This window comes from Tiliqua scincoides, chromosome 2 (genome assembly GCF_035046505.1).
Source record: "Tiliqua scincoides isolate rTilSci1 chromosome 2, rTilSci1.hap2, whole genome shotgun sequence".
NCBI classification, from domain to species: Eukaryota; Metazoa; Chordata; class Lepidosauria; order Squamata; family Scincidae; genus Tiliqua; species Tiliqua scincoides.
Genome location: NC_089822.1, coordinates 167029769 through 167054302, shown reverse-complemented (window position 1 = coordinate 167054302; position 24534 = coordinate 167029769). Strand labels below are relative to the sequence as shown.

Sequence of the window (24534 nt, the reverse complement as noted above, 5' to 3'; positions counted from 1 at the left end):
ATATTACAGAATTTATTTCAATAGACGAATTAGTTCATAGGTCTAATCGTCAAGGGGAGCGTGGGAGGTGAAGGGCCAGAGAGAGGACAGACCGGGAAGAAATCCAGCTGGAACAAGGAATTCTATGAAAGACTAGAACTATTCAATTGTAAAAATCCCTACGGGGGTTTAGAACAGCCTGCCTATGTAAACCGCCTTGGATTAAAGTCTGAGCAGAAATCTGATGACCAAAGAAAGGCGGTATATAAATACCTGTATAAATAAATAATTTGAGCATTAAATGAAGATGTTCAAATCAAATACACTTCCTTATCTCTGATCCTCTTTTATTTTATTTATATTTATCATGAAGAGAAAATAAGAGCGTAAGACCTTAAATATAGGAAAGAACAGAGTGTTCCACTCCACCCCTTTCTCACCTTCCATACCCTTTTTGAACTTACAGGCTACAGCTCATGGCATAAAACCATAGTGAATAAAAACAGAATGACTAATGGAGAAGGGAAGGGGCCCAAAAGAAACTTTGTGCCCCCTGATAAAATTCTTTTCAGAGGCCCTGTGTGTAGCTCTGCATATGTGAGAGGAAGGAAGCAGAAGGGGTTGCACCAGTCAGTTCATTTTTGGAGGAGACTTACATATTGTTGGAATTTCAGCTTTAAATCAGTGTCTATATAAAAAGTTTCTTTCTGTGTTCAAAAGATACATTTTTATAGACGTCAGTGGAAATCTATGAGGAATGGATCTGTGTCTGTTGTGAGTCAATTGTAAAATTGACTTCTGCATTTGCCGAGCTATAGCAGGGGGAAGGAGACACTGCATGTAAGAGACTTCAATGACTCCTCCTTGCCCTTACATCTGCAAGACTGAGGGCCCAATCCTCTCCAACTGTCCAGCGCTGGCGCAGCCCTGAGATAAGGGGACAAGCATCCCCTCCATGACTGCCCCCCCAACTGCAGGGTGCTTTGCACACCCTGTTGGCATGGCTGCCTCATTGCTAGAAAGGTGGTAAGGATTGGGCCCTGAATCAGTACTGAACTCAGCAATTGACTTAGTTCATTCTGCTTGAGGTGAAGCGCTTTTGAAATGGGTTGATGCGACCAGACCACAGCGGAGCAGTAGAACAATGTGAAAATTATTCTGTAATTGTGGTGCTGTCCTGCAGTGGTGCTGAACACTTTGCCTATTAGCATGGTCTATCTCATGGCAGAGTTCAGGGGCAGCCTATCCATTAGGCAAGGTGGCATAAGTTGCATTAGTGGCGAATTGTGGGATGGTGAGAGGGGGGTAGATTTGGGTACCCTTCAATCCAAGTCAGCCACTGCCACCACCTCCCTCCAGGCTGCTTTAGATGCAACCTGCACTGATCTGCTTTCTGCCTACTAAAAGCTAACAGTAGGTGACCAAAATCACTAAAATCACAGTTTGGAGGAATAATACCAGCATGTTATATATCAATCAATGCGTAATTTCATGCAGAATGTGTTCTATCTTTGTTCTATCAAAAGGTAGAACCAAAAAACTAGTGGGGGCAGAGTGATGGTATATCACCACGTCCACCAACTGGGGTGTTGCCGCACCACTGCATGGGAGGTGATGCGCTGGCATCCCGTACCGGGTGACATGAACCCTAGTGACACCACTGAGCCAAGTGCTACCCAAATTAGAGAAGCAACCCCTTTGGAAGAGATTTCCACCAATATCTCCTGCTGCCCCATTTCTCACAGACAGAACTTACTATTGTTCTTTGTTCACGGAGCACAACCTCCCTTACACAGGTTGTTCACGATGGACAATTCATTCGCCTCTTGTTCACCAGGCCGTGATTCCACTAATTCTTGGAAAATGTGATGAAAAATTTCTCCAAAAAGGACAGAAGAGCACTGGATGAAGGAAAGAGAACAGAAAAGCTGGGGTTTTATGTAAATGTAAAATGTAAAAATGTAAAAAAGATCTCCAGCAGCTCATGGATCGTTTTAGCAAGGCCTGCCAAGATTTTGGACTGACAATCAGCCTGAAGAAAACACAGGTCATGGTTCAGGATGTGGACTCACCTCCCTGCATTACAATCTCTGCGCATGAACTGGAGGTTGTCCATGACTTTGTGTACCTTGGCTCAACGATCTCCGACACTCTTTCTCTCGATACCGAGCTAAACAAACGCAACGGTAAAGCAGCTACCACGTTTTCCAGACTCACAAAGAGAGTCTGGTCCAACAAGAAGCTGACGGAACATACCAAGATCCAGGTCTACAGAGCTTGCGTCCTGAGTACACTTCTGTACTGCAGCGAGTCATGGACTCTTCACTCACAACAGGAGAGGAAACTGAATGCTTTCCACATGCGCTGCCTCCGACGTATTCTCGGCATCACCTGGCAGGACAAAGTTCCAAACAACACAGTCCTGGAATGTGCTGGAATCCCTAGCATGTATGCACTACTGAAACAGAGACGCCTGCGTTGGCTCGGTCAGGTCGTGAGAATGGATGATGGCCGGATCCCAAAGGATCTCCTCTATGGAGAACTCGTGCAAGGAAAGCGCCCTACAGGTAGACCACAGCTGCGATACAAGGACATCTGCAAGAGGGATCTGAAGGCCTTAGGAGTGGACCTCAACAAGTGGGAAACCCTGGCCTCTGAGCGGCCCGCTTGGAGGCAGGCTGTGCAACATGGCCTTTCCCAGTTTGAAGAGACACTTGGCCAACAGTCTGAGGCTAAGAGGCAAAGAAGGAAGGCCCATAGCCAGGGAGACAGGCCAGGGACAGACTGCACTTGCTCCCAGTGTGGAAGGGATTGTCACTCCCGAATCGGCCTTTTCAGCCACACTAGACGCTGTTCCAGAACCCCCTTTCAGAGCGCGATACCATAGTCTTTCAAGACTGAAGGTTGCCAACTATTCTATGTAAATGTGTCAGAGCAACAGAAAGCAATCCCAAGTGCCTCAGTCTTTTAAAGCTATATCCCTGCATTTCATAATTAAGCATTACATCAACAAGCAATGTGAACGCAATCCCTCCAGGGCTGGAATGTCTGTTCTATTGTTATTTTTTTGTTTGTTCTTTAAGTTGGCAGACTATTCTCAACAGGTTTATATTGCTTCAGTGTTCTATGTTTTTAAAAACATCTGCCATTCTTTGGGACAACCCACAAATTATAGTATCTCTAAAGTTCTGCTGCATCATGCATGAGCAACAAGTGATCCAGTTTGCTCTTGAATTATAAAGATGGGAAGTCACTTAAACTTCATGTTATCCTCCCCCCAATTCTTCTACTAACTGTGCTGAAGAGATGCAAAACCAAAATAAAAGGTGCTTTCCAGTCTAAACATAAGAACATAAGAAGAACCCAGCTGGATCAGGCCAAAAGCCCATCTAGTCCAGCTTCCTGTATCTCACTGTGGCCCACCAAATGCCTCAGGAAACACACAAGACAACAAGATCCCTGCATCCTGGTGCCCTCCCTTGCATCTGGCATTCTGAGGTAGCCTACTTCTAAAGTCCAGAGCTTGCACATACCCATCACGGCTTGAAACTTGTTGTGAACTTTTCCTTCAGAAATTTGTCCAATCCCCTTTTAAAGGCATCCAGGCTAGATGCCATCATCACTTCCTGTGGTATGGAGTTCCATAGACTAATTTCATGCTGGGTAAGGAAATGTTTTCTTCTGTCTGTCCTAACTCTCCCAACACTCACTTTTAGTGGATGTCCCCTCATTCTGTGTTGTATGAGAGGAAAAAGAACATCCGACTATTCACTTTATCCATCTCCTGCATAGTTTTGTATGTCTCAAACATGTCCCCTCTCTGGAGGCTTTAGACTAAAGAACCCCAAAGACTGTAGCCTTTCCTCATAAGGGAGGTACCCCAGCCTAGTAATCATTTTGGTTGTTCTCTTCTGCACCTTTTCCATTTTCACTATATATTTTTGAGATGTGGTGACCAGAACTGGATGCAATGCTCCAGGTGTGGCCTTTATTCTCAATACCTTTTCTAATGATCCCAAGCATGGAATTAGCCTTCTTCACCGCCATTGCACATTGGGTGACATTTTCATCTAGCTGTCCACAAGCACCCCAAGATCTCTCTCCTGATCTGTCACAGACACCTCAGAACCCATTAGGCTATAGCAGTGTTTCTCAAGCTTCCTGGGAGATTTACTCCCTGGGGTAAGTCTTTGCAGGGGCGGGGGCAGCAAAGCGATCCCCAGGATCGCACCCCTGCGGGGGAGGGGGGTTATTTTTCAACTAAACTTACATGCTCCCAGGGTCCAGGGTGTGTGGGGAGCCCTGTGGAGCGCTTTCAGGGTTCCATGCGGCTTCTAAACAGTGAAAGCTCCAAGCGTGATTAAACCAGACAGCCTGGGAGAGGTAAGTAAAAATATTGTTAAGCCCTACTAATAAGTCTAGCTGAATGGTTCTCACACATTTACAACTGGGACTCACTTTTTAGAATGAGAATTTGTCAGGACCCACCAGAAGTGATATCATGACCGGAAGTGACATCGTCAAGCAGGAAAAATTTTTAACAATCCTAGGCTGCAATCCTACCTGCACTTACCCAGTAGTAAGTTCCATTTACTATCATTATTAAAAGAATATACATAGTAGGTTGTTAAAAGTACAGGTCTGTAACATTTCCCCAAATGCAGTCACATACCATGATAGCATCAAGTCTAATATATTAAAAATAAAATTCTGAAATGTATGGGGACCCACCTGAAATTGGCTTGCAACCCACCTAGCGGGTCCCGACCCACAGTTTGAGAAAGGAGCTTTAGACCTGAAGCTGTTGCTGTTCAGGTTCCTATCAATGATTTCGTGATCGGATGGAGAAAGCAGCCTTTCTACATTTTCAGCTCAATCCTATACCCCATCAGTTCACGCAATGCAGTGGTGCCAATGGAGCATGCACTGCATGCTAGGGGAGTGGGGACAACCAGACAGCCTGGGAGAGGTAAGTAAAAATATTGTTAAGCCCTACTAATAAGTGTGAGAGAGTTTTCCCACCAAAAGGCCTCAATAGACCTCAAGGGGACCCCCCCCCCCCAAATTTCGCCAACACCATCTAATCCAGGGGTTCTCAAACTTTGAGACCTGAAAAATAATACATACATTTACATGACACCTCTATATTACAGCTGGTTGTGACCTAAACTTTGAGAACCCCTGGAGTAAGACAATTGTTAGTTTATTTCCGATGAGTAAGAAAGGATTACAGCTGATACCTTACTGAACACAATGGGCTGAGCAAAATAAATAGCATCTTTTTCAAACACCTCTAATTGGTCCACCTAGCTCAGTATTGCCTACACTTCCTGGCAGCAACTTTCCAGGGCTTCAGACCAAGGTCTTCCCCAGCCTAACCTGGAGATTCCTGGATGGAGCCTGAGTCTTCAGAGCTCTGCAAGCCCCTTTCAAGCTGCTCACAACACCCCTGGGGTTGCAACCTCCACTTTGAGAGCCTCTCCCCTAAGCAGTCCTCCTTTCCATTCCACTCCTTGGTCAATTCGATTGCAAATGGCTTGGCATTGGGGCTTTGTTACATAACATGGAGACAGCAGTTTATTTTCAAATAAAACCAACTTAAAAGAAATACAAAGTTCAGCTGCTATTCTTCTTTTGTAGCCTCAAAAGTGGCTTCTTTTGTAGCCACTGGCTTACTCCAGATACTGAATACTGTTGTATTATGACATAGGACACATGTTACTTGTGTTGCACACCCTTAGGGCGGCCAGGCACTCTGGGCAGAGTCTAAGGTTCATCTCAGGTCTAAATTGAGCCACTTGTTCACACCTGAGTTCAGAGAACTGTATTCAGGAGGTACAAGGCAGGGGAGACCTGCATCCCCAAATACTCCCCAAAGAGTTAAAAGCGCAACCTGAATCAATATACTTTGCTTCAAGCTTGTAAAATCTGTGTCAGATCACTCCGCTACCTTTTTCAAGTACTTCCCATACATACAGTTTCTTGCCAGTTCTTTACAAAATTTCACAAAGGAACAGTACATTCTGCTGCAACCCTCCTGTTTTCATGCTACTGTGGGGCTTATCTGCTGGGAAGGGTCTGGTAGGACCTTCAGCTTGCTATTTTGCTGTTGCAAGCAGTTTTACAGAAATAAGGCTAAACTATAGAATTTTACTAGCTGCTTTTAGAAAGAGGCCTTCTGTTTTTGAACCAAAGTTTTGAGGCCCAGAACTTCATTGCAATCTATTCCCATCACTTCCATAGCTAAGACAGACCTGGGACCCCTGTCTGTTCACTATACTTTTCTTTTTCAGAAAGTGGTATCCTTCCGCACCAAATAACCAGACAGTGTCAGGAGAAAATGGTGCAGTTTTAATGGCAATCTGGCCAAACATGTGGAACATCAAGGCAGTGGCATCGCTAGGAGGGTGTGGTCCGCACCGGGTGACACGCGCAGGAGGGTGACGCGCTAAAATTGCTGTGGTTAGGAGTAACCCCATCATATTATATACCGTTGGATGTGGAATTTTGAGCAGAATGCAATGCAAAACATCTGAGTGAAATATCTTCTTTCTCTCAAATGCTATGACCAAAAAACTGGTGAACAAAAAATGCATGGATCCCTACAGAAAGTGTAAGTGAGCCGTATCGTGTGTTTACTTGTGAGTAGGTGAACTTGCTTTAGTCCATTGGAAATGGCAGACTGAGAGGAATCCAGCAACACTGAGGCAGGCCATAAAAGCCAGCCAATTATGTATATGTTTAAAATTAAACTTACCAAGTGATTATGCTATGCAATTAAAATATATTATCAGTTTAGCAGCTTAATAAGGAAAATGTATGTTTAGAACAAATCAAATGTTTAAAAACCTATGTGTTTAGCATTTCACAAACAAATATTAAGAAATAAGAAAAGTGTTTATATGTATAGCAATGCTTATATATTTGGAAAAAAAAATTTTTTTCTGGTCTTTGTCTGCAAAATTGCAAGTAGGCAGTAAATCAGTCTTAAGGAATGCCAAGGACAAGATAAGGGTTCAGGCTTCAAAGCACTGTTTGTGAAAAGAAGCTGGATTTCCATCTGTCAGGCTAATTGCTCGTATGACAGATGATTTAAGCTTCTCTTGGAATAAAATTTACAGCTTGTATATTCAAGCATCAGATAAAGCATTGTCTCTGAATAAGAGAGGCAAATTCCACTTTCAAGTTGCTTTAAGCAGAGAATTGAAAGGGGAAAAAGCATTTTTGCATTTTAAAACATTCAGGCTTTTCTTTTTAAACCAAATACAGTCTTAAATAAAGACTGGGAAGAGTTATAAACACCATAGCAACACAGAAGTGCCAACATGCCTGCATGCCAATAGTTCTTTAATGCCTCAATAATTATAGAGATTGTTTTTTAAAATGTAATCAACATATATAAAGGCACAGTAATGGGTTTTAGGTGTTAAAATAGTTTGATTAAAGCATAAATACACAGAATAAGTGGAAACCATTAAATTAGGAAAAGTTATTGAGTTTTGCTTAAAGCCACAGATTTAAAAATGTAATTCCAATGCAACCTTGAAAAGGCAAATGTCTGGCAAAAGTTAATTAGGAGAATCTGACAAGGAGACACTAGAACTCTTATCTTAAGAAAAGCATTCCAACTCTGTAGACTCAAAGTGACAGATTTAGATACTCTTAATTGGAATAGAGAGTTACAACTCAGAGACAGATACAGAGAATTAGGGAGGAGGCAGGAAGCAGGATCCTTGCACCAATTAATCAGAAAAGCCGATATCTCTTGGCACCAAGAAACATAAAATTAAGGGTTATACACAGGTTAGAAGCAGTTTTAATGAGAAGACAGTTTATCTTGTTTGACAGACAGAGATAGAGTCACCAGCTGGACAGGAACAAGATAATATGAGAAAGCCCCTAATTAGCAAACATACCTGAGAACCTCTGTCAGAGCTAAACACTGGCGGGAAAGGCTAGATTTAATTGAAATAAAGAGAAAGGTTTCTTAAAATTTTTATTTACAATAAGAAGTTAGTTTGTCTTGTATTAAATAGAATTATACCACTATGCATCACAATAACTAGTCACATAAAGAGAATTAATAGAGGGAAGACCAAAAGGCTTAGTTTAACTCTGTCAAGGTCAGAAATAAGCACAAAACATATCAAAAAATCCAGTTCTGTAATAAATGAGTAAACAGTGCCATCTAGTGGTTGTTGGAAACAGTGTTTTCTATATGTCTCAATGTAAACTAACCAATCAAATGCTTGTAAAGTGATCTCTAGCCAATCCTAAGAAAGCCCCCATCTCTGATGTCACACATCAGCCAATGAAATGTAAGACTCCTCAAACAAAGAAGCCAGATTGAATATAAGGGAGAGGCACACACTGGAAAATTGCTTTTCTCTGAGAGTTCCCACATAGCTCTCATTTCTCTCTCCATTTTGGACAGGAGTCCCTGAGAAGCCCGTTGGTGGCAACAAAATAAAGCTTGCAGACGATCACTACTCTTGCTTACTGAGTTTGCTTTTGAACTTTGCTCTTGACCTTGCAACAATACCAGAATGGTCCTGATCCCATGAATGCAGCCCCCATAAACACCTGAGAAGGAAGTCCCTCCCTCCAAGCCAGGGGTGCCCAAACCCCAGCCCTGGGGCCACATGCGGCCCTTGAGGCCTCTCAATGCAGCCCTCAGGAAGCCCCCAGTCTCCAATGAGCCTCTGGCCCTCCAGAGACTTGTTGGAGCCTGCACTGGCCCAACGCGACTGCTCGCAGCGTGAGGGTGACTGTTTGACCTCTCACATGAGCAGTGGGATGAGGGCTCCCTCCACTTCTTGCTGGTTCACGTCTGTGATGCAGTAGCGGCAGCAAAGGAAAGGCCATCCTATGCACCTGCAGCTAAACAAGTGCTCCAGAAGGCAACCTCCTCCCCCCCCCCATCCACTAAAAAGGATCAAAACAGAGGCTTCAGCTGATAAGGTGAACTTTTTTGAGACTTGCAAAGCGAGATGGATCCTGACAGTGATCTGGTTTAAACAGAAGTTCTTAAATTGAACTGGGCACTGGATAGGGCTGAAAACCTTACTGGTTTTGGAGAGGGGGGCTGTTACTGCAGGCAGGTTACAGAGGAAATTCACTTGGTGAACCAGGGCTGGCTTCTGCTTATTTAAATATTTGTTTTACTGTAATTATTTATATTTATTTTAATTTGCCTGATGATGTCACTTCTACCATGCCATCACTTCTGGTGGGTCTTGGACAGATTGTCATTCTAAAAAGTGGGTCCCAGTGCAAAAGGTTTGAGAACTGCTGCAATAAGGTGTTAGTAAGTTGATACCCAGGGGTGTGTGTGTGTGACACCGCTAGTGACCAAAATCACTAAAATCATAATTTGGAAGAATACCATCATGTTATATATCAATCATTGCGTAATTTATTGCAGAATGTGTTCTATCTTTGTTCTACCAAAAGGTACAGCCAAAAAACCAGTGGGGGTGGAGTGATGGTACAACGCCACGCCCACCACCTGGGGTGTTGCCCCGCCCACTGCATCCGCCCACGTGCTGGCATCCTTTACCGAGTGAGGCAAACTCTAGTGACGCCACTGCATCAAGGCATGTCCACTGCATTCCTTTTGGTACATCTGTGAAAAGAACATGCGGCCTGTCTATGTCTGTGTCTGGCAGTTGTTTTGCATGTCCTCTTGAAACAATATTCTTTGCTGATTTTCCGTATACCATACAGAATCAGTAACAGAATATCATGTGTGAGTATCCAGAAGAGCAGTTTTATAGAAGGCTCTGTTTGCAATGCAATGCAATTGCAATGCAACAACTGAGTTGAAGAACCTGTTGACTGCAAGGTTGGCAGTTCGAATTCGCCTGACCGCGTGAGCTCCCGTTGCTTGTCCCAGCTCCTGCCAACCAAGCAGTTCAAAAGCATATAAAACTGTGAGTAGATAAATAGGTATCACCTTGGTGGGAAAGTAACAGCGTTCCGTGCGCTTAGGCGTTTAGTCATGTCGGCCACATAACCACAGAAGCTGTCTATGGACAAGACCAGCTCTTTAGTTTAGAAACAGAGCTGAGCACTGTCCCTAGAGTCAGAAACAACTAGGCTTAACTGGGGGGGGGGGGACCTTTACCTTTATCACAACAAACTTCAACTTTCACTAGTTTTGCAGGAAATGCAGAGATTATTCACTTGCTGATGGTAACTTACCACTGGAAAGCATGGTGGAGCTTCATATGCATGTATTGGCAACCTTCAGTCTCGAAAGACTATGGTATCGCGCTCTGAAAGGTGGTTCTGGCACAGCGTCTAGTGTGGCTGAAAAGGCCAATCCGGGAGTGACAATCCCTTCCACACCGGGAGCAAGTGCAGTCTGTCCCTGGTCTGTCTCCCTGGCTATGGGCCTTCCTTCTTTGCCTCTTAGCCTCAGACTGTTGGCAAAGTGTCTCTTCAAACTGGGAAAGGCCATGCTGCACAGCCTGCCTCCAAGCGGGCCGCTCAGAGGCCAGGGTTTCCCACTTGTTGAGGTCCATCCCTAAGGCCTTCAGATCCCTCTTGCAGATGTCCTTGTATCGCAGCTGTGGTCTACCTGTAGGGCGCTTTCCTTGCACGAGTTCTCCATAGAGGAGATCCTTTGGGATCCGGCCATCATCCATTCTCACGACATGACCAAGCCAACGCAGGCGTCTCTGTTTCAGCAGTGAATACATGCTAGGGATTCCAGCACGTTCCAGGACTGTGTTGTTTGGAACTTTGTCCTGCCAGGTGATGCCGAGGATGCGTCGGAGGCAGCGCATGTGGAAAGCGCTCAGTTTCCTCTCCTGTTGTGGGCGAAGAGTCCATGACTCGCTGCAGTACAGAAGTGTACTCAGGACGCAAGCTCTGTAGACCTGGATCTTGGTATGTTCCGTCAGCTTCTTGTGTGAACGTGCTTATCCTTCTGGATGGGTTAGCTGGCAAGCCTTTCCTATTGAAAAATTACTTGTAATTTTTTAAATAAATGTTTAATAGATGTCATATGTTTACAGAAATAGCTTGAATAATGGGGGAAATCTCCCCCAAAAGTCAAGCACTATTTGAAACAGGACTACAGTATTAGAAACCTGTATAAGTAGAAAATGGGTTCTGATTGGCCCTGAATACACTGCTCCCATTGTGTCAAGTTGTGTCATGGAAGTTTACAACAGGACTACAGGACTACTCATGAGGAAGCTGCTTGAACCATTCGCTAAAGAGGCTATGCCGTGTCTCCAAAACTAGACGTGATAGGGCAAAATGGATGCCGTTTTTGGAATCGGCACCCCAAATATACCCAGGAATTGGTGTAACATTTAAGGAAGCAAAATGTGTGTTGGCCTGTGTTATCAGAACAGCCCAATCCTATGCATGTCTACTCAGAAGTAAGTCCCATTAGAGTCAATGGGGCTTACTCCCAGGAAAGTGTGGATAGGATTGAGCTGTGAATCAGGTATTGGTAACTCCAGAAAAGCAATGCCTCAGTGAAAGTGTTCCAGTGAACCAGGTGAATTGGAACACCTGAATTCACTTGGTGAACCAGGGCTGGCTGCTGTTTATTTAATTGTTTGTTTTACTGTAATTATTTATATTTATTTATTTTAATTTGCCTGATGATGTCACTTCTACCATAACATCACTTCTGGTGGGTCTTGGACAGACTGTAATTCTTAAAAGTGGGTCCCGGTGCAAAAGGTTTGAGAACTGCTGCAATAAGGTGTTTAGTAAGTTGACACCCGGAGGGGTGTGTGTGACACCACTAGTGACCAAAATCACTAAAATCATAATTTGAAAGAATACCATCATGTTATATATCAATCATTGCGTAATTTCATGCTGAATGTGTTCTATCTTTGTTCAATCAAAAGGTACAGCCAAAAAACCAGTGGGGTGGAGTGATGGTACATCACCACACCCACCACCTGGGGTGTTGCCCCACCCACTGCATGAAGCCATGGTGTAGGCTTCCTCATGAGGAAGCTGCTTGAACCATTCACTAAAGAGGTTTAGCCTTGTCTCCAAAACTAGACGTTAGGGCAAAACGGATGCTATTTTTGGAATCGGCACCCCAAATATACCTAGGAATTGGTGTAATGTTTAAGGAAGCAAAATGTGTGTTGGCCTGTGTTATCAGAACAGCAACTGACAGCCCAATCCTATGCATGTCTACTCAGAACTAAGTCCCATTAGAGTCAATGGGGTTTAATCCCAGGAAAGTGTGGATAGGATTGAGCTGTGAATCAGGTATTGCTAACTCCCGAAAAGCAATGCCTCAGTGAAAGTGTTCCAGTGGGGAAGCAACCATATGGGCAACCAATCCTAAATCGCACTGCCACGGGAAGGCTGACTGGCCTGTCCTGTATCCAATCAGGGGTTGGGGCCAAAAGTGGGTCAGCCTGGGACAAGGGAAATCACTTCCCCTTACCCCAGGCAAAGCCACAGCAGCCCCAATGGGACTTGGATCTGCACCACCTCAAGAGGTGGCATAGATCTGAGCAGCCTGGAACCACCCCAAGCTGCCTGAGACCGGGGTTAAGATCCGGCAAAAGGATTCATCCCCACTCACCAGCCGCCTGCGCACCTCCCCCCACCCCAAAATGCCTCTTCCCCGCCCTCCTCATGTCCCCCCAACCCCCACATCATCTGACTTGGCCAGCGCAGGCTTACCTCCTCTGTCAGCCCAGTGTGGCTTGGGCTGGCTGGCTGCCTGCAGGCCGGCACACATTCATGCAGCAGCCTCCCTTCTCTAAAGGTGGCATGAAAGTGCTTTATGGCACTTTCGCAATACTCTTTAGCTGCTGCAAGTAACTTGCGCCAGCAAAGGGCACTCTCAGAATTGTGTCCTGAGAAGCACAAGTGCCACCACCAGCCTGCTCAAGTTAGGTTTGTGGAGACACATACCTAATTGTAAGGGTTCTTCTGTCCCTTTTCTCTCATTTTGCTTGTCTACACACACACACCTATTTACCTCTATTTTTGGTGAGAGAAGAGGTGGGGAAACCCATCTCCAGCAGTATTTTTGAAGCAGATTGTGGCAGATAAAATTATACAACTTATAGAGACTAGAACAAGTAGCAATGAAGCCATTTGATAGGAAATTTATGGAAGTGTGGGGAAAAATCTCTCACAAAGTGTTAGTTCAAGGTGAATTTGCAGTCACTGTGTGCATTTAACATTTTCATATCATTGAGGAAAATTTTTTTTGGCTGACTGCTTTCTTTAAGGCAATTTTGATGTCCTTGTTTCTCAAGGTAAATATCATAGGACTGAGAAATGGAGTTATTATGGTATACGGTAATGATACTAAAGCGTCATTATCTAAGCTGGTATTTGACTTGAAGTTGAAGATGGTGGCAAACCCATAGTGCACAATCACCACAGTGAGGTGGGAGGCACAAGTGGAGAAGGCTTTCTGCCGGCTCTCAGTGGAGGGAATGCTCAGGATGGTAGACAAGATAAAGGCATATGTCAACATGATGAACAGGAAACTGCCTGCTAAGCCCACAGTGGAAGTAACAGAGACTATCATTTCAGCAGTGTTGTCATCACTGCAAGCTAGTTTAACCACTGTCCTCATATGGCAAAAAAAATGGTTGATAGTATTAGAGCTACAATAAGGCACTGTAAAGACTACAGCGGCTTCAGTTAGAGATATGAGAAATCCCCCAACCCAAGAAATAGCTACAAGCCATACAATCACCCTCACATTCATGAGGATTGGGTAACGCAAGGGGTAGCATATAGCTAGATATCGGTCATAGCCCATGCATGTTAGAATGAGACAGTTTGTGCCACCCAGTCCATGGAAGAAAATCATTTGTGCTGCACATCCAGCAAAAGAGATTATTTTACTTACTGATACCAAATCCACCAGCATTTTGGGGACAATGGCAAAACCGTAAAAAGTCTCAGAAACAGACAAAGCAAAAAGGAAGATATACATGGGGACGTGGAGGCTCTGATCCAACCCGATGACTATCATTATCAGCATATTTCCCATCAAAGTTAGGATGTACATGATGAAGAACATAACAAAAAGAAAAGGCTGCAGCTCTGGAAACATGGAAAACCCAATCAGGATAAATTCTGTCACGTGTGTTTGATTCCTCTTCATGGTCTTGTAGCACTTTGGACCTTGAATGGAAAGAAGAGAAAACAGTAATGTAAAGCAAACACTTTATACACTAAGGAACTGATTGGGTACACATCTGTATTGAGATTGTCTTGCTAATTCTGAAGGGATCTTTGGCAGCATGCTATGAATAAGGACTCCCTGTCAAATGAAGTCATCAACATGCCTCTTTCAAAAGAAAGAAGAAATTACATCAGAAGACACATCCGTTCTTAGAGGTGCCTTTTTCAATGTTGGATTTTTCTGTATGCTAAGATTTGGAAACTTACAATCTGAGTTAGTCCTTCCTCTACGTATGACAATGTACAAACCTGGAAAAAGCCCATTCTGAGGCCATGGCAAGCTGCTGCCCGTGAGTATTGACAATACTGACCTTGCTGGACCAAGGCCCTGGCTCAGTATATGGTCAAATCTTAAGTGCTATTAAAGGACAATGAAACATTTTTGCACATCTCAAAATATTCCCTCAGTAATTTCTCATTTTAAAAATTCCACTCTGTTCCTCTTCCATTGTCAACAAATGTGCTTCTCAGTAGACAAATTTGTAGTTAATATTTGGCATGAGATTTAAGAGTTTGGCAAGCAATTGCCACCAGTATCTCCTGCTGACCCATTTCTCACCAATTCCTGACAGCACATTATCAACTATTGTTCGTCTTTCACTGAGCACAGCATACCATACAGTGTGCTAACGATGTACCATTCAGTTTCCTCTTGTTCACCAAACCATGATTCCTCTAAATTCTGTAAAAGGCAGAGAAGAATTCCTCATCTTACACAAGAAAAGAAGAACGCTGAATGAAATTTAAAAGCTGAGTTTTTTTTAAACGTATCAGACCAGAGGAAAATAATCATGTGCCCGTTGTCTTCTAAAACAAGCTATATCATTCCATTTTGTTGCTTAAAATAATTAAGCGTTACTTCAGTTGTGAACTTGTTCCTCCAGGACTGAAAAGTCTCTTCTATTGTTTTTTGAAAAGTTACAGTTAAGTCTCAGCAGGTTTATGTGCGTGACTCTTATATGTTTTTTAAAATCACTCCTGTTCCTTTGAGACTTGAAGTACATATTATCTCAGAAGTTTCTCTTCATGAGCAACAAGTGATCCATTTTACTGTATTGGAGAGATGCAAAAAAATAAATGAATAGTGCAGACATCTTCCTCTTTTCTTTCCTGTCTTCCCAGACTATTTGCTGATGATGTTCAAAAATTCCTGTTTGATGTGCTCTGCCACAGTTGTGATGGTAACCCAATTGTCTTTAATGATGTCAGTAGCTCAGTGGTTCTCATGCTTTAAGCACCGGGACCCACTTTTTAGAATGAGAATCTGTCAGGACCCACCAGTAGTGATCTCATGACTAGAAGTGACATCATCAAGCAGGAAAATTTTTAACAATCCTAGGCTGCAATCCCACCCATGCTTTCCCAGGAGTATGTCCCATTTACTATCATTGTTAAAAGCATATACAGGTTGAGACTCATTATTTGCAAGGGTTCCATTCCAAGAACTCACTGGATGGCAAAAAACGCACTATAGTAAATCAATTTACAGCCTTGCTGACCTTTGTCATGCACACAGAGACAATCAGTCTCTCTCCAGGAGCTTAGGCTTCAATCCCTCCCTTCACCAGGAGCCCCAGCAAGGGGGAAAGAATGGAGAGGGTGATTATCTCTGCCATTTAACCTTCTTTCACATGGTCAGGGGGAAGGGAGGAGAGAAGCCTGCATAGAGAATGATTGATAGATTGTCAGCAGGCTGCCCTCTCTGGCATTATTAAGACTGTTTTCCTTTAATTTAAAGGGCTCTCATCAGCTTTGAGATAGAAACATCTGTGGATTGTATGACTTGTATGACTGTTTCTCTGCAACAGTAAAAAGCAGTTTTTTTAAACTGAGATTTTAAAGGACTGCATTTTTTCCCTTCTCCAGGGATCAGCACATTCCTTCTCATTTGCAGGGGCCATTTGTGTTGAGTCAAATCCATGTATAAAAAATCTGTGTATAAAAAGGCTGGACCTGTACATAGTTGTTAGCATCCTTCAGTCTTGGAAGATTATGGCATCGCACTCTGAATGGTGGTACTGGAACAAAGTGTCTTCTCCAGTGTGTGAAACCTGGGTAAAGTAGATATGGAGGATAGACTGTTTCCCATGTAGCAAATCTCCCCTCTCCACATCGCTGAAATGGTCCAATGGAAAGGTAGAGGCCATTATGGTTGGTTCCAGCGGCATCGCAGAAGTTGCCAGAACGTGACTGTGTTCAGCCATGAACTGCCTCAGGGACTCTGGCTCTGGATTTTGCCTCGAGGTTGACTCCTGAAGCCTTTTCCATAACTGGATGTAGCCACAAGGCAGTGGAGGTTTGGGATCAGAGTTTTCCTTCTCTCAGATTGTTGCAAGACAACTCAAGAATTACTCAGTACTCAGAAGTGAAGGTTCACAAGCTTTATTTGAATTGCATGCAATTGGTCCACGGGACTCATGTCCAAAGCATGGACATCAACCCAATGATGTCTAGAGTTTTTATAAATTTCTCACCTCTTTGTTTGAAAATCTAGATTTCCCATTGGCTGAAATGTGACATCAGAAATGGGGCTAACTCCTAATAGGATATAGATAAGACACCATTTACATTAAAGATAGAAAACAGGTGGGCAATAAGTGGGCAAAACCACTGATTGGCTGTGATTTACATGCAGGTGGGGTTTCACCTTAAAACTTAACCAAAATTACACAATTTCCAAAAGTTTTCAAAAACCAGTAGGGTACGCTATAATTCCATTTACCCAGCACTTGTTCTTAATCCCATCATTCATTTCAATTAAGAATCACTTTGCCATGTCCCTTCATTAAAACAGAACCCAAAAATACTTAAAACGCAGGTGTGAAGACCTCATCTTTGGCAGAACTTCAGGCCTATTTCTTGGCATACATCCCCTTCAGACTCATCCTAATTAGGATGGCCTTGCTTGAGCCACCTATCTTATCTCTTCTGCATTTCTTCTCCTGGGTTTAGTAAAACACTGTGGGGCCCTCTGCAAACCTCTGCGAAGCAAAGACCTTTAAACTTCCTTTAACAGTTTCGCTAAAATAAAACATTTTGACTTCTATGTCTTAATTCTATATAACTATTGTGACCTTTTACTTTGGGTACATACTTTGGTTTGGTACCAAAGGTTACTTGGTCTCCATATGTATACCTTTGCTCCTACAGCATACGAGAATAGTTACATTTTCCTGGTGAACACAGGTATGTTTTCTATCAAGGCATACATCTCCAGCCTGGTACTATTTTCTAGACTAAATTCCAACATGTATAACACAGCATTTGAGGCCCCAAAGTTCCAGTCTCAGTCAGACTAACCTTATTGCCTTGAATAACATCAAGCAGCTTTTACTAGTCGCTGTGATGATTCTAAACACCAAGCAGTTTTTTCACTATGTTTATGTGTTGCTCCAGTGACTTTTACATGTGGGTTACAATCTGGGGTCACCGTGCCTCAAGATGAGCTGTTTAGTCGCCTCTTACGACAAGTACAGCCAAACCGAGGGCCTATTCTTATCCCCAGCCCCCAGGGGACCTGTACATAGTAGCTTGTTAAAAGCACAGATCTGTAACATTTCCCCAATGCAGTCACATGCCATGGTAGCATAAAGTCTAATATATTAAAAATTAAATATTGAAATGAATGGGGACCCACCTGAAAACGACTCATGTCCCACCTAGTGGGTCCTGACCCACAGTATGAGAAACACTGCAGTAGTTTATAAAAAGGGTTTGGCATCTGTCATTCCCTGTCACAGTAAATTTAACTCTTCCATCTTGATAAATTTGTAGCCAAAATGGAACCACACATAAACAAGATGGAGGTTTCTTGGTACTCAATGAATTTGATTTAAAAAGAGGGGGGACTAAGGCATGGTGACCTTTGACCCTAGACCGTAAAGTCACTGGATAGCCCAGTAAAGTATAAGCAGCGTACTAAGAATTATTTTGAAAGCCTTTTAGCCCAGAGATATTATGGCATAACACACAATGGAAGAGAGCTGCTTGATTTTAGAAACAAATGCTTAAAAGCCACACTGCTAGAGCATGAAAGGCACATAGAATAGTGAAAGCTGTTTTCAAACAAGAATCATAAGTTAGTCTCACAGAAAAGCTGCTTGAAAGAATAATTTAGAAGCTGTTTGCACAGAAGCAGAGACCTTGGGCTTCAAAGGCTGTGATACACTTTAGAATTTGGAAAAGGGGTTTGCAACTAGGGCAACGAGGAAGATAAGACTCCTTCTTGGCAGAAGCACACGTCTGCCAAAGACATTACAATGGCAGGTGCCAAGGCTCACTTATGTTATTCTTCTATGCTTTCAAACGAAAAGACACATATAGGTAAAATAGTCTTTGCCTTAAAGTATAACCAACATATATGGGGACATGGCAGTTATTAGAAGTAAGTCTTAAAGAACCAAAATGCTTGATTTTAGAAAAGCCTTAAAACTAGACAAAGGGTTTAACATTGCAAACATTCTTATCAGTTGGCATGGTTTTTTGGCAAACTAATACAGTGTCTAGCTAGCTAGCCACGGACACCTGCAGGGGAAGAATTCCAGAAGACAGAAAAAGAATACATTTAATTAGATAACCTGTTGCAAGGTAATCCCAAATTTTGCAGGGTAATCCCAGATGTTGGAAGATAGTCTAAGGTTCCAAAGCAAACTCAGTAGGCAGTGGTGATCAAACCCAAGTGTTTATTGTAAATCCAAAAGTCCCAAAGGTTGAGAGTCAGGAGTGAGAGTGAGAGAAGTCACCCGAGCGCTCTCTCCAGCTCGCTTTTATTACAATCTGGGGTTCCCTCCTTGAAACACATACATTTCTCATTGAAGACAATTCATTGGTGGGTTACAAATCACCAGTTGTTTCAGATTACGCAATTCCATACATAACATCATACAGTCAGTAAATGGTACTGCACTTCAATTTTGCTCAAAATGACCTCATCTCATAATGACTTACTTTGGCCTCCGTTTGTAGCTTGTGAAATGCAACATACTTGCTGCTGAAAAGTTGCGGGCTCAGCTAAAAAACAAAAAACTGCTACCTCAGGATTTTCTCTGGGAACCTGACCTTTGCAATGTTAACCCGGAAATGACTTTGATGTGAACTGGAAAATAGCTGTTTAATGCTGTTAGACCACTAAAATTTACTTAAAATATTACTATATGCTAGTCACACTTGTGTATGCACCAAAACTGGTTTTAAAATGAAGAACAAGAAAAATAAAGGAAAACTAAGCTAGCAACTATTTTCTATGAGATCTGGTGTATATATTGCCATAATACTGTTTCTAGCATGTGTGTGCAGCCTGTTGCTCCAAAAAGCCTATATATGAGGTCTCTGAGCTTAAAGCAATGATACTGAGCCTGTGTATTAAAAGCAAGACAGACGGATTTTAAAAGCACAAACCCATTTTTTTTTCTCTTCTGGTTAAAACAAAGTCCTGTTCATTCAAATGCATTCTTATCTGTTGTGCCGGGAACATCTGCGGCATGCGGCCAAGTCCAGCCTACAATTAGACTTATAAAAAAACCAAAACCATTTTAAAAAACTGAAACCATTTTTTTTTTACTCTAGTTGAACATTCAGAGATGGACCTTTCTGTTTACGTTTCAGGTAAGCATATAGCATAACTAACAGTCCTTTATACCTTGTATCAAACTGAGAACATCCTTGAGAATCAGTCTTTGTTTGAATTGCAACTGAAATGGAGAAATGAATGTTAGAGGGGTTTGATTTGCAGGTTTGATTAGGAAGGTGCAGAGAAAGAGAGAGGGAGAGAGCAGTTTGTCTAGGAAAACTGAGTAACTTGTTTGAAAGTAAATGGGAGAAGGATTTGTTAAGAAGGAAAATGTGATGCAGTGAAAGTATGGCTTGTTTTATGTTAAAATATATGAAAAATCACAAGAAGCTGGCTGAAGCCTTAGCTCAAAGGGATTACACTTTAACAGGTACTAGGCAACCACTAAAGGGAAGAGGTCATTTCTAGCAAGGATATACACCACTATAGATCCCTTAATACCAATGTACTCAAAGTAACTGGTCACAAATAGAATTAAGACATAGAATGAAACTGTTAAAAGAAGTTTAATGGACTTTGGTTCGCAGAGGTTTGCAGAGGGCCCACAGTATTTTACTAAAACCAGGAGAAGAGATGCAAAAGGGATAAGATAGGTGGCTCAAGCAAGACCATCGAAATTAGGAAGGGTTTGAAAGAAATATATGTCAATAAATGGGTCAGAAGTTCTACCAAATAAGGTCTTCACACCCGTGTTTAAGTGTTTAAGTGTTTTTGAGTTCTCTCTAATGAGGATGTTACAGCGAACCCTACTGGTTTTTGAAAACTTTTAGAAATTGTGTAATTTTGACTAAGTTTTAAGATGAAACCCCGTCTGTTTGTAAATAAGAGCCAATCAATGGTTTTCTTCACTTGTTGCCCACCTATTTTCTATCTTTTATGTAAATGGTTCTCTAGAGCCTATTAAGAGTTAGCCCCATTTATGATGTCAAACTTTCAGCGAATGAGAAGTCTAGATTTTCAGACAAAGGATTGTGTGGTATAAAGGTTAAGGACCAGCGTTCGGGCGGGGTCCATGCTTTGGACATGAGTCCCGTGGACCAATTGTATACAATTCAATAAAAGCCTGTGAACCTTCACCCCTGTGCACCGAGTCGTTCTGAGTTGCTTATCTGAGTTGCTGATTTGCCTTGCAACAGGGACCACCCAATGTTTTGCTTCCTTGGGATTGTAAGGATTAAAGGGAATGAGTATACTGAAGATTCCTACAGATGCATCACTCTTCCTGCTTGTGGGCTGGAAGAAGGAAAGAACTTTTTGTTTAACTAAAAAAAAACTGGAACTGAGTGAAAGGCAAAAGAAGACAAGTTTGTAAACACAAGGAGAGGAAAACCTTGTTTTTCCTTGAAACCTCTCCTTGAAACTCACTATGGCTGCTGCATAACCCACCTGCCTTGCTCCCTGCCTCTGCAACTGGTGATCCCTGTGCCTTGCACCCTTGCCAGAAATCTCTACAAAGCTTCAAGCCTCCTTCGGAGGCACTGATTGTTGACAATTCTGACCTTTGACCCAGAAATCCTCTTCTGTTCTTCACATGCAGTCAGATAGATGACACACTAGAGGTAAGTATAAAATATTTTTACTTACCTGTCTTGAGCCATCTGGTTGTCCCCCCCCCCCATCATAGTATGCAGCACATGCTCTGTTGTCAGGGCAGCATGCAGTGGACTGGCCGGGGACAGGATTGGGCTGTTAGTGCCTTTGACTTTTCCTCCTTTGTGTGAGTGCTCTATTTGGGGTGAACTGACGTCTCTTGGTGTATTTTTAAACTGTTTCACAGAGGTCTGAGATCAACCTCCACTCATATAGACTCCCCATAACCATCACTCTCAAACAAAAACTATACCCAGGGTGGATTCCCCTTGAGTGCCTGCTGCACAGGTTAAGAGGGTTTGTCCAGTGGGAAGAAATAAACTTCCTATGACAAGGGAGTGACATGATTTCTCTGCCTGTCATGGAGCTCATCCTTGCCTGTTACCCTGGTTCAGCTTATAGAGAACTGCATTTCTGCCACAGTCTCGCACCACCACTGGGACATTGATATTGCCCCTTCTCCCCAGTATTTCTTCTTTCCAGCTTCCCTCCCATTACTGTAAGCTCTCCAGCTTTTTAGCCCCAATTCCTGCTGGTTAACCCTCCTGATTTCCCTACATCCAACCTACTATAATATCCCGCACACAATCTGCGGCCCCAGGAACACTTCCTTCTGTTGCAGTGTATAGGGAAGAGCCCATGACATGAGTATTGTTTGCATCCCCCCACCCCTGCTCTAGGCTGACAGGGTGGTTCTGGCTGCCGGAATACTCGCCTTTCTCCAAAATGTTCCCGAGTCAGAAACTAGATGAGTTAGAAAGCTTTAAAATGCTCTTTTTCAAAATGAATGAGCAATACATACGTGATTCATAGCAAAATAAGCAGCTGCTTAATTAAACAAAAATACTTTCGGAATGAACATAGGAGTATGAAATATGAAATGAAATATGGTTAAATGAAATGTCACCGTGGCCCAGCAACAGAATTACATGTAATCCAGAAAAGTATAGTTCTTTGGATAATTAAGGGCACAATCCTAACCCACTTTCCAGCACTGACATAAGGGCATTGCAGCTCTGAGGTAAGGGAAAAAGCATTCCATTACTTTGAAGAGGCCTCCATGTGTGCTACCCCACTGCAGGATGCAGCACATGTCCCATTGGCACCGCTATGCCAGTGCTGGAAAGTGGGTTAGGATTTGGGCCTAAATCTTATATTGTATAAGTTTCAAAACAGCCCAGCTTGGATTTTATGCTTTCCAGAGAGCTGGTGACATCAGTGGTTTTTACTGCTGGGAAGATGGCCCTTCGATGGCTCAAAAGTGGTTGACTGGTGTTTCCTTGGAATGCTTCTTTTAAGGCTAAAAGTGCATATTAAGCATTTAATATTTTGAATTTTAGTTCATCTTATTTTGAGCATGATAATGGGTCCATCTTTTGTGGCTTAGCTTCAAAATCTGTGAAGAAACTCTTATCTTGTTCAATCCAAATTGAACAGAATCAAACATCCTGATACATCTTTGGATAGCAGTTTCATGCTCAATTCCCCTTTGCAATTCCTTTTTTGTGAAATGGTGGCTTTTATGTCAGCAGTATCACATTTTGGAATACAGAAATGTTATCCCATTGGACCCAGAGTGTTTAATGTATGTTAGTCAGAACTGTGCTCATTCATTCTTTTGTACAGAGGTTGACCACTGACCGTACTTCCCACATCCCATAACCCTTTGACACCCACCTTTTAATTTTCTCCCTATGTCCTCCATATAGTATATAGACCTGTCTAATGAAGACTTCCCTTCATGCATGACCATTAACCATTTCATGACCACCATGAAATGATTTGTGAATGTTTTAATGAAAAAGAGTGTGTTAATATTCTTAATAATAATAATTTGATGAAGTGGGCTGAAATAAGTTGTTGCTACCCAATCCCCACAACTCCCCATGTGGCGATGCAAAAAAGATAGCGATTTCTTGGTGCTCACTGAACTCTAGTCAAACTCAGTATTGCCTACACTTCCTGGCACTGACTTTCCAGGGCTTCAGACCAGGGTCTTCCCCAGCCATCCTGGGGATTCCAGATGGAATCTGGTTCTTCAGAGCTTTGCAAGCCCCTCCTAAGCAGCTTGCAATGCCCTTGGGGTTCACAATCTCCACTTTGAGAGCCCCTCCCCTAAGCAGTCCTGCCTCCCATTCCACTCCTTTGTCAATGCTACTGTGAATGGTTCAGCAAGGGGAAAGGAGCCATTGGGGCTTTGTTACATGTGACTACAGCAAAATATGAAGTTGGCAATTTATTTTCAAGTCCAGTGGCTATTCTTCTTTTCTAGCTTCATGACATATTCCACATACTGGAGCAAGTCATGTTTTATACTGGAGCATAAGTCAATTTGTATTATGACTTAGGGCACATGGTACTTGCCTTTTTCAGAAACTGGTATCCTTCCACACCAAATCCCCAGACTGTGTCAGGTGAAAACTGTGCAGTTTTAATGGCAGTCAGGCCGAACATGTGGAACGTCAAGGCAAGTCTGCATTCCTTTTGGTACCTGTATGAAACGAACATGCCCCTTGCCTGTGTCTGGCAGTCTTTTTGCATGTCCTCTTAAAACGATATTCTTCGGAGGTTTTGTGTACATACGTACAGAATCAGTAACAGCTAATGGTCTCTTACCATTGAAAAGCATGGTTGAGTTTCATAAGAAAATAACATCTGGAGTCCTTAATAGATGAATGTGTTTACCTTTCTGTACTAGCATGAGTTTACTTACTTGATGAGTTCAATAAATGTATCATTGATTAAATGGTGCTATAACTGCAAAGTGCAGCGCAATCCTAATCCCCAAACTGGGCCAGCACAAATCACTTGAGCCGACCCGGGGGTGTTGCAAATGTGCAGTAAGGCATGATGGCATTGATTCAGGAGTTGGGATTCCAGCGCAAGGAGTTGTACTGGCCTCCCTGTACCAGATCCAGGCCTGGCAGGGTAAGTTTGCGTCGACCTAGCTCAGCCAACACAGGGATGGGGAGGGTGGGGAGGATGTGGGGAGGAGGCATTCCAGGGTGGGGCAGGGTGGGCAGTGGGTGCTTCTGGGGGTGGGCGGGCAGACAGCGGGAGGCGGAGCCAGAATCTGGTGGTTTTGCTGGATCCTGTTCCCATTCCCAAGTGGCGCAGAGCAGCCTCTGGTTGCTCTGGTCTGCTTGGATTCGCGCCTCCTGAGGTGGCGCAGATCCGAGTAGACCCAATGGGGC

General features: G+C 43.0%; 1 protein-coding gene across 1 annotated transcript; it reads right to left on the bottom strand.

The window, feature by feature from the left end:
* Positions 1-13165: 13165 nt before the first annotated feature.
* On the bottom strand, positions 13166-14104 carry LOC136638870 (olfactory receptor 10X1-like). Its single transcript, XM_066612899.1, has one exon. The coding sequence runs from the start codon at positions 14099-14101 to the stop codon at positions 13166-13168; it is 936 nt and encodes a 311-aa protein (XP_066468996.1). The 5' UTR covers positions 14102-14104.
* Positions 14105-24534: the final 10430 nt, after the last annotated feature.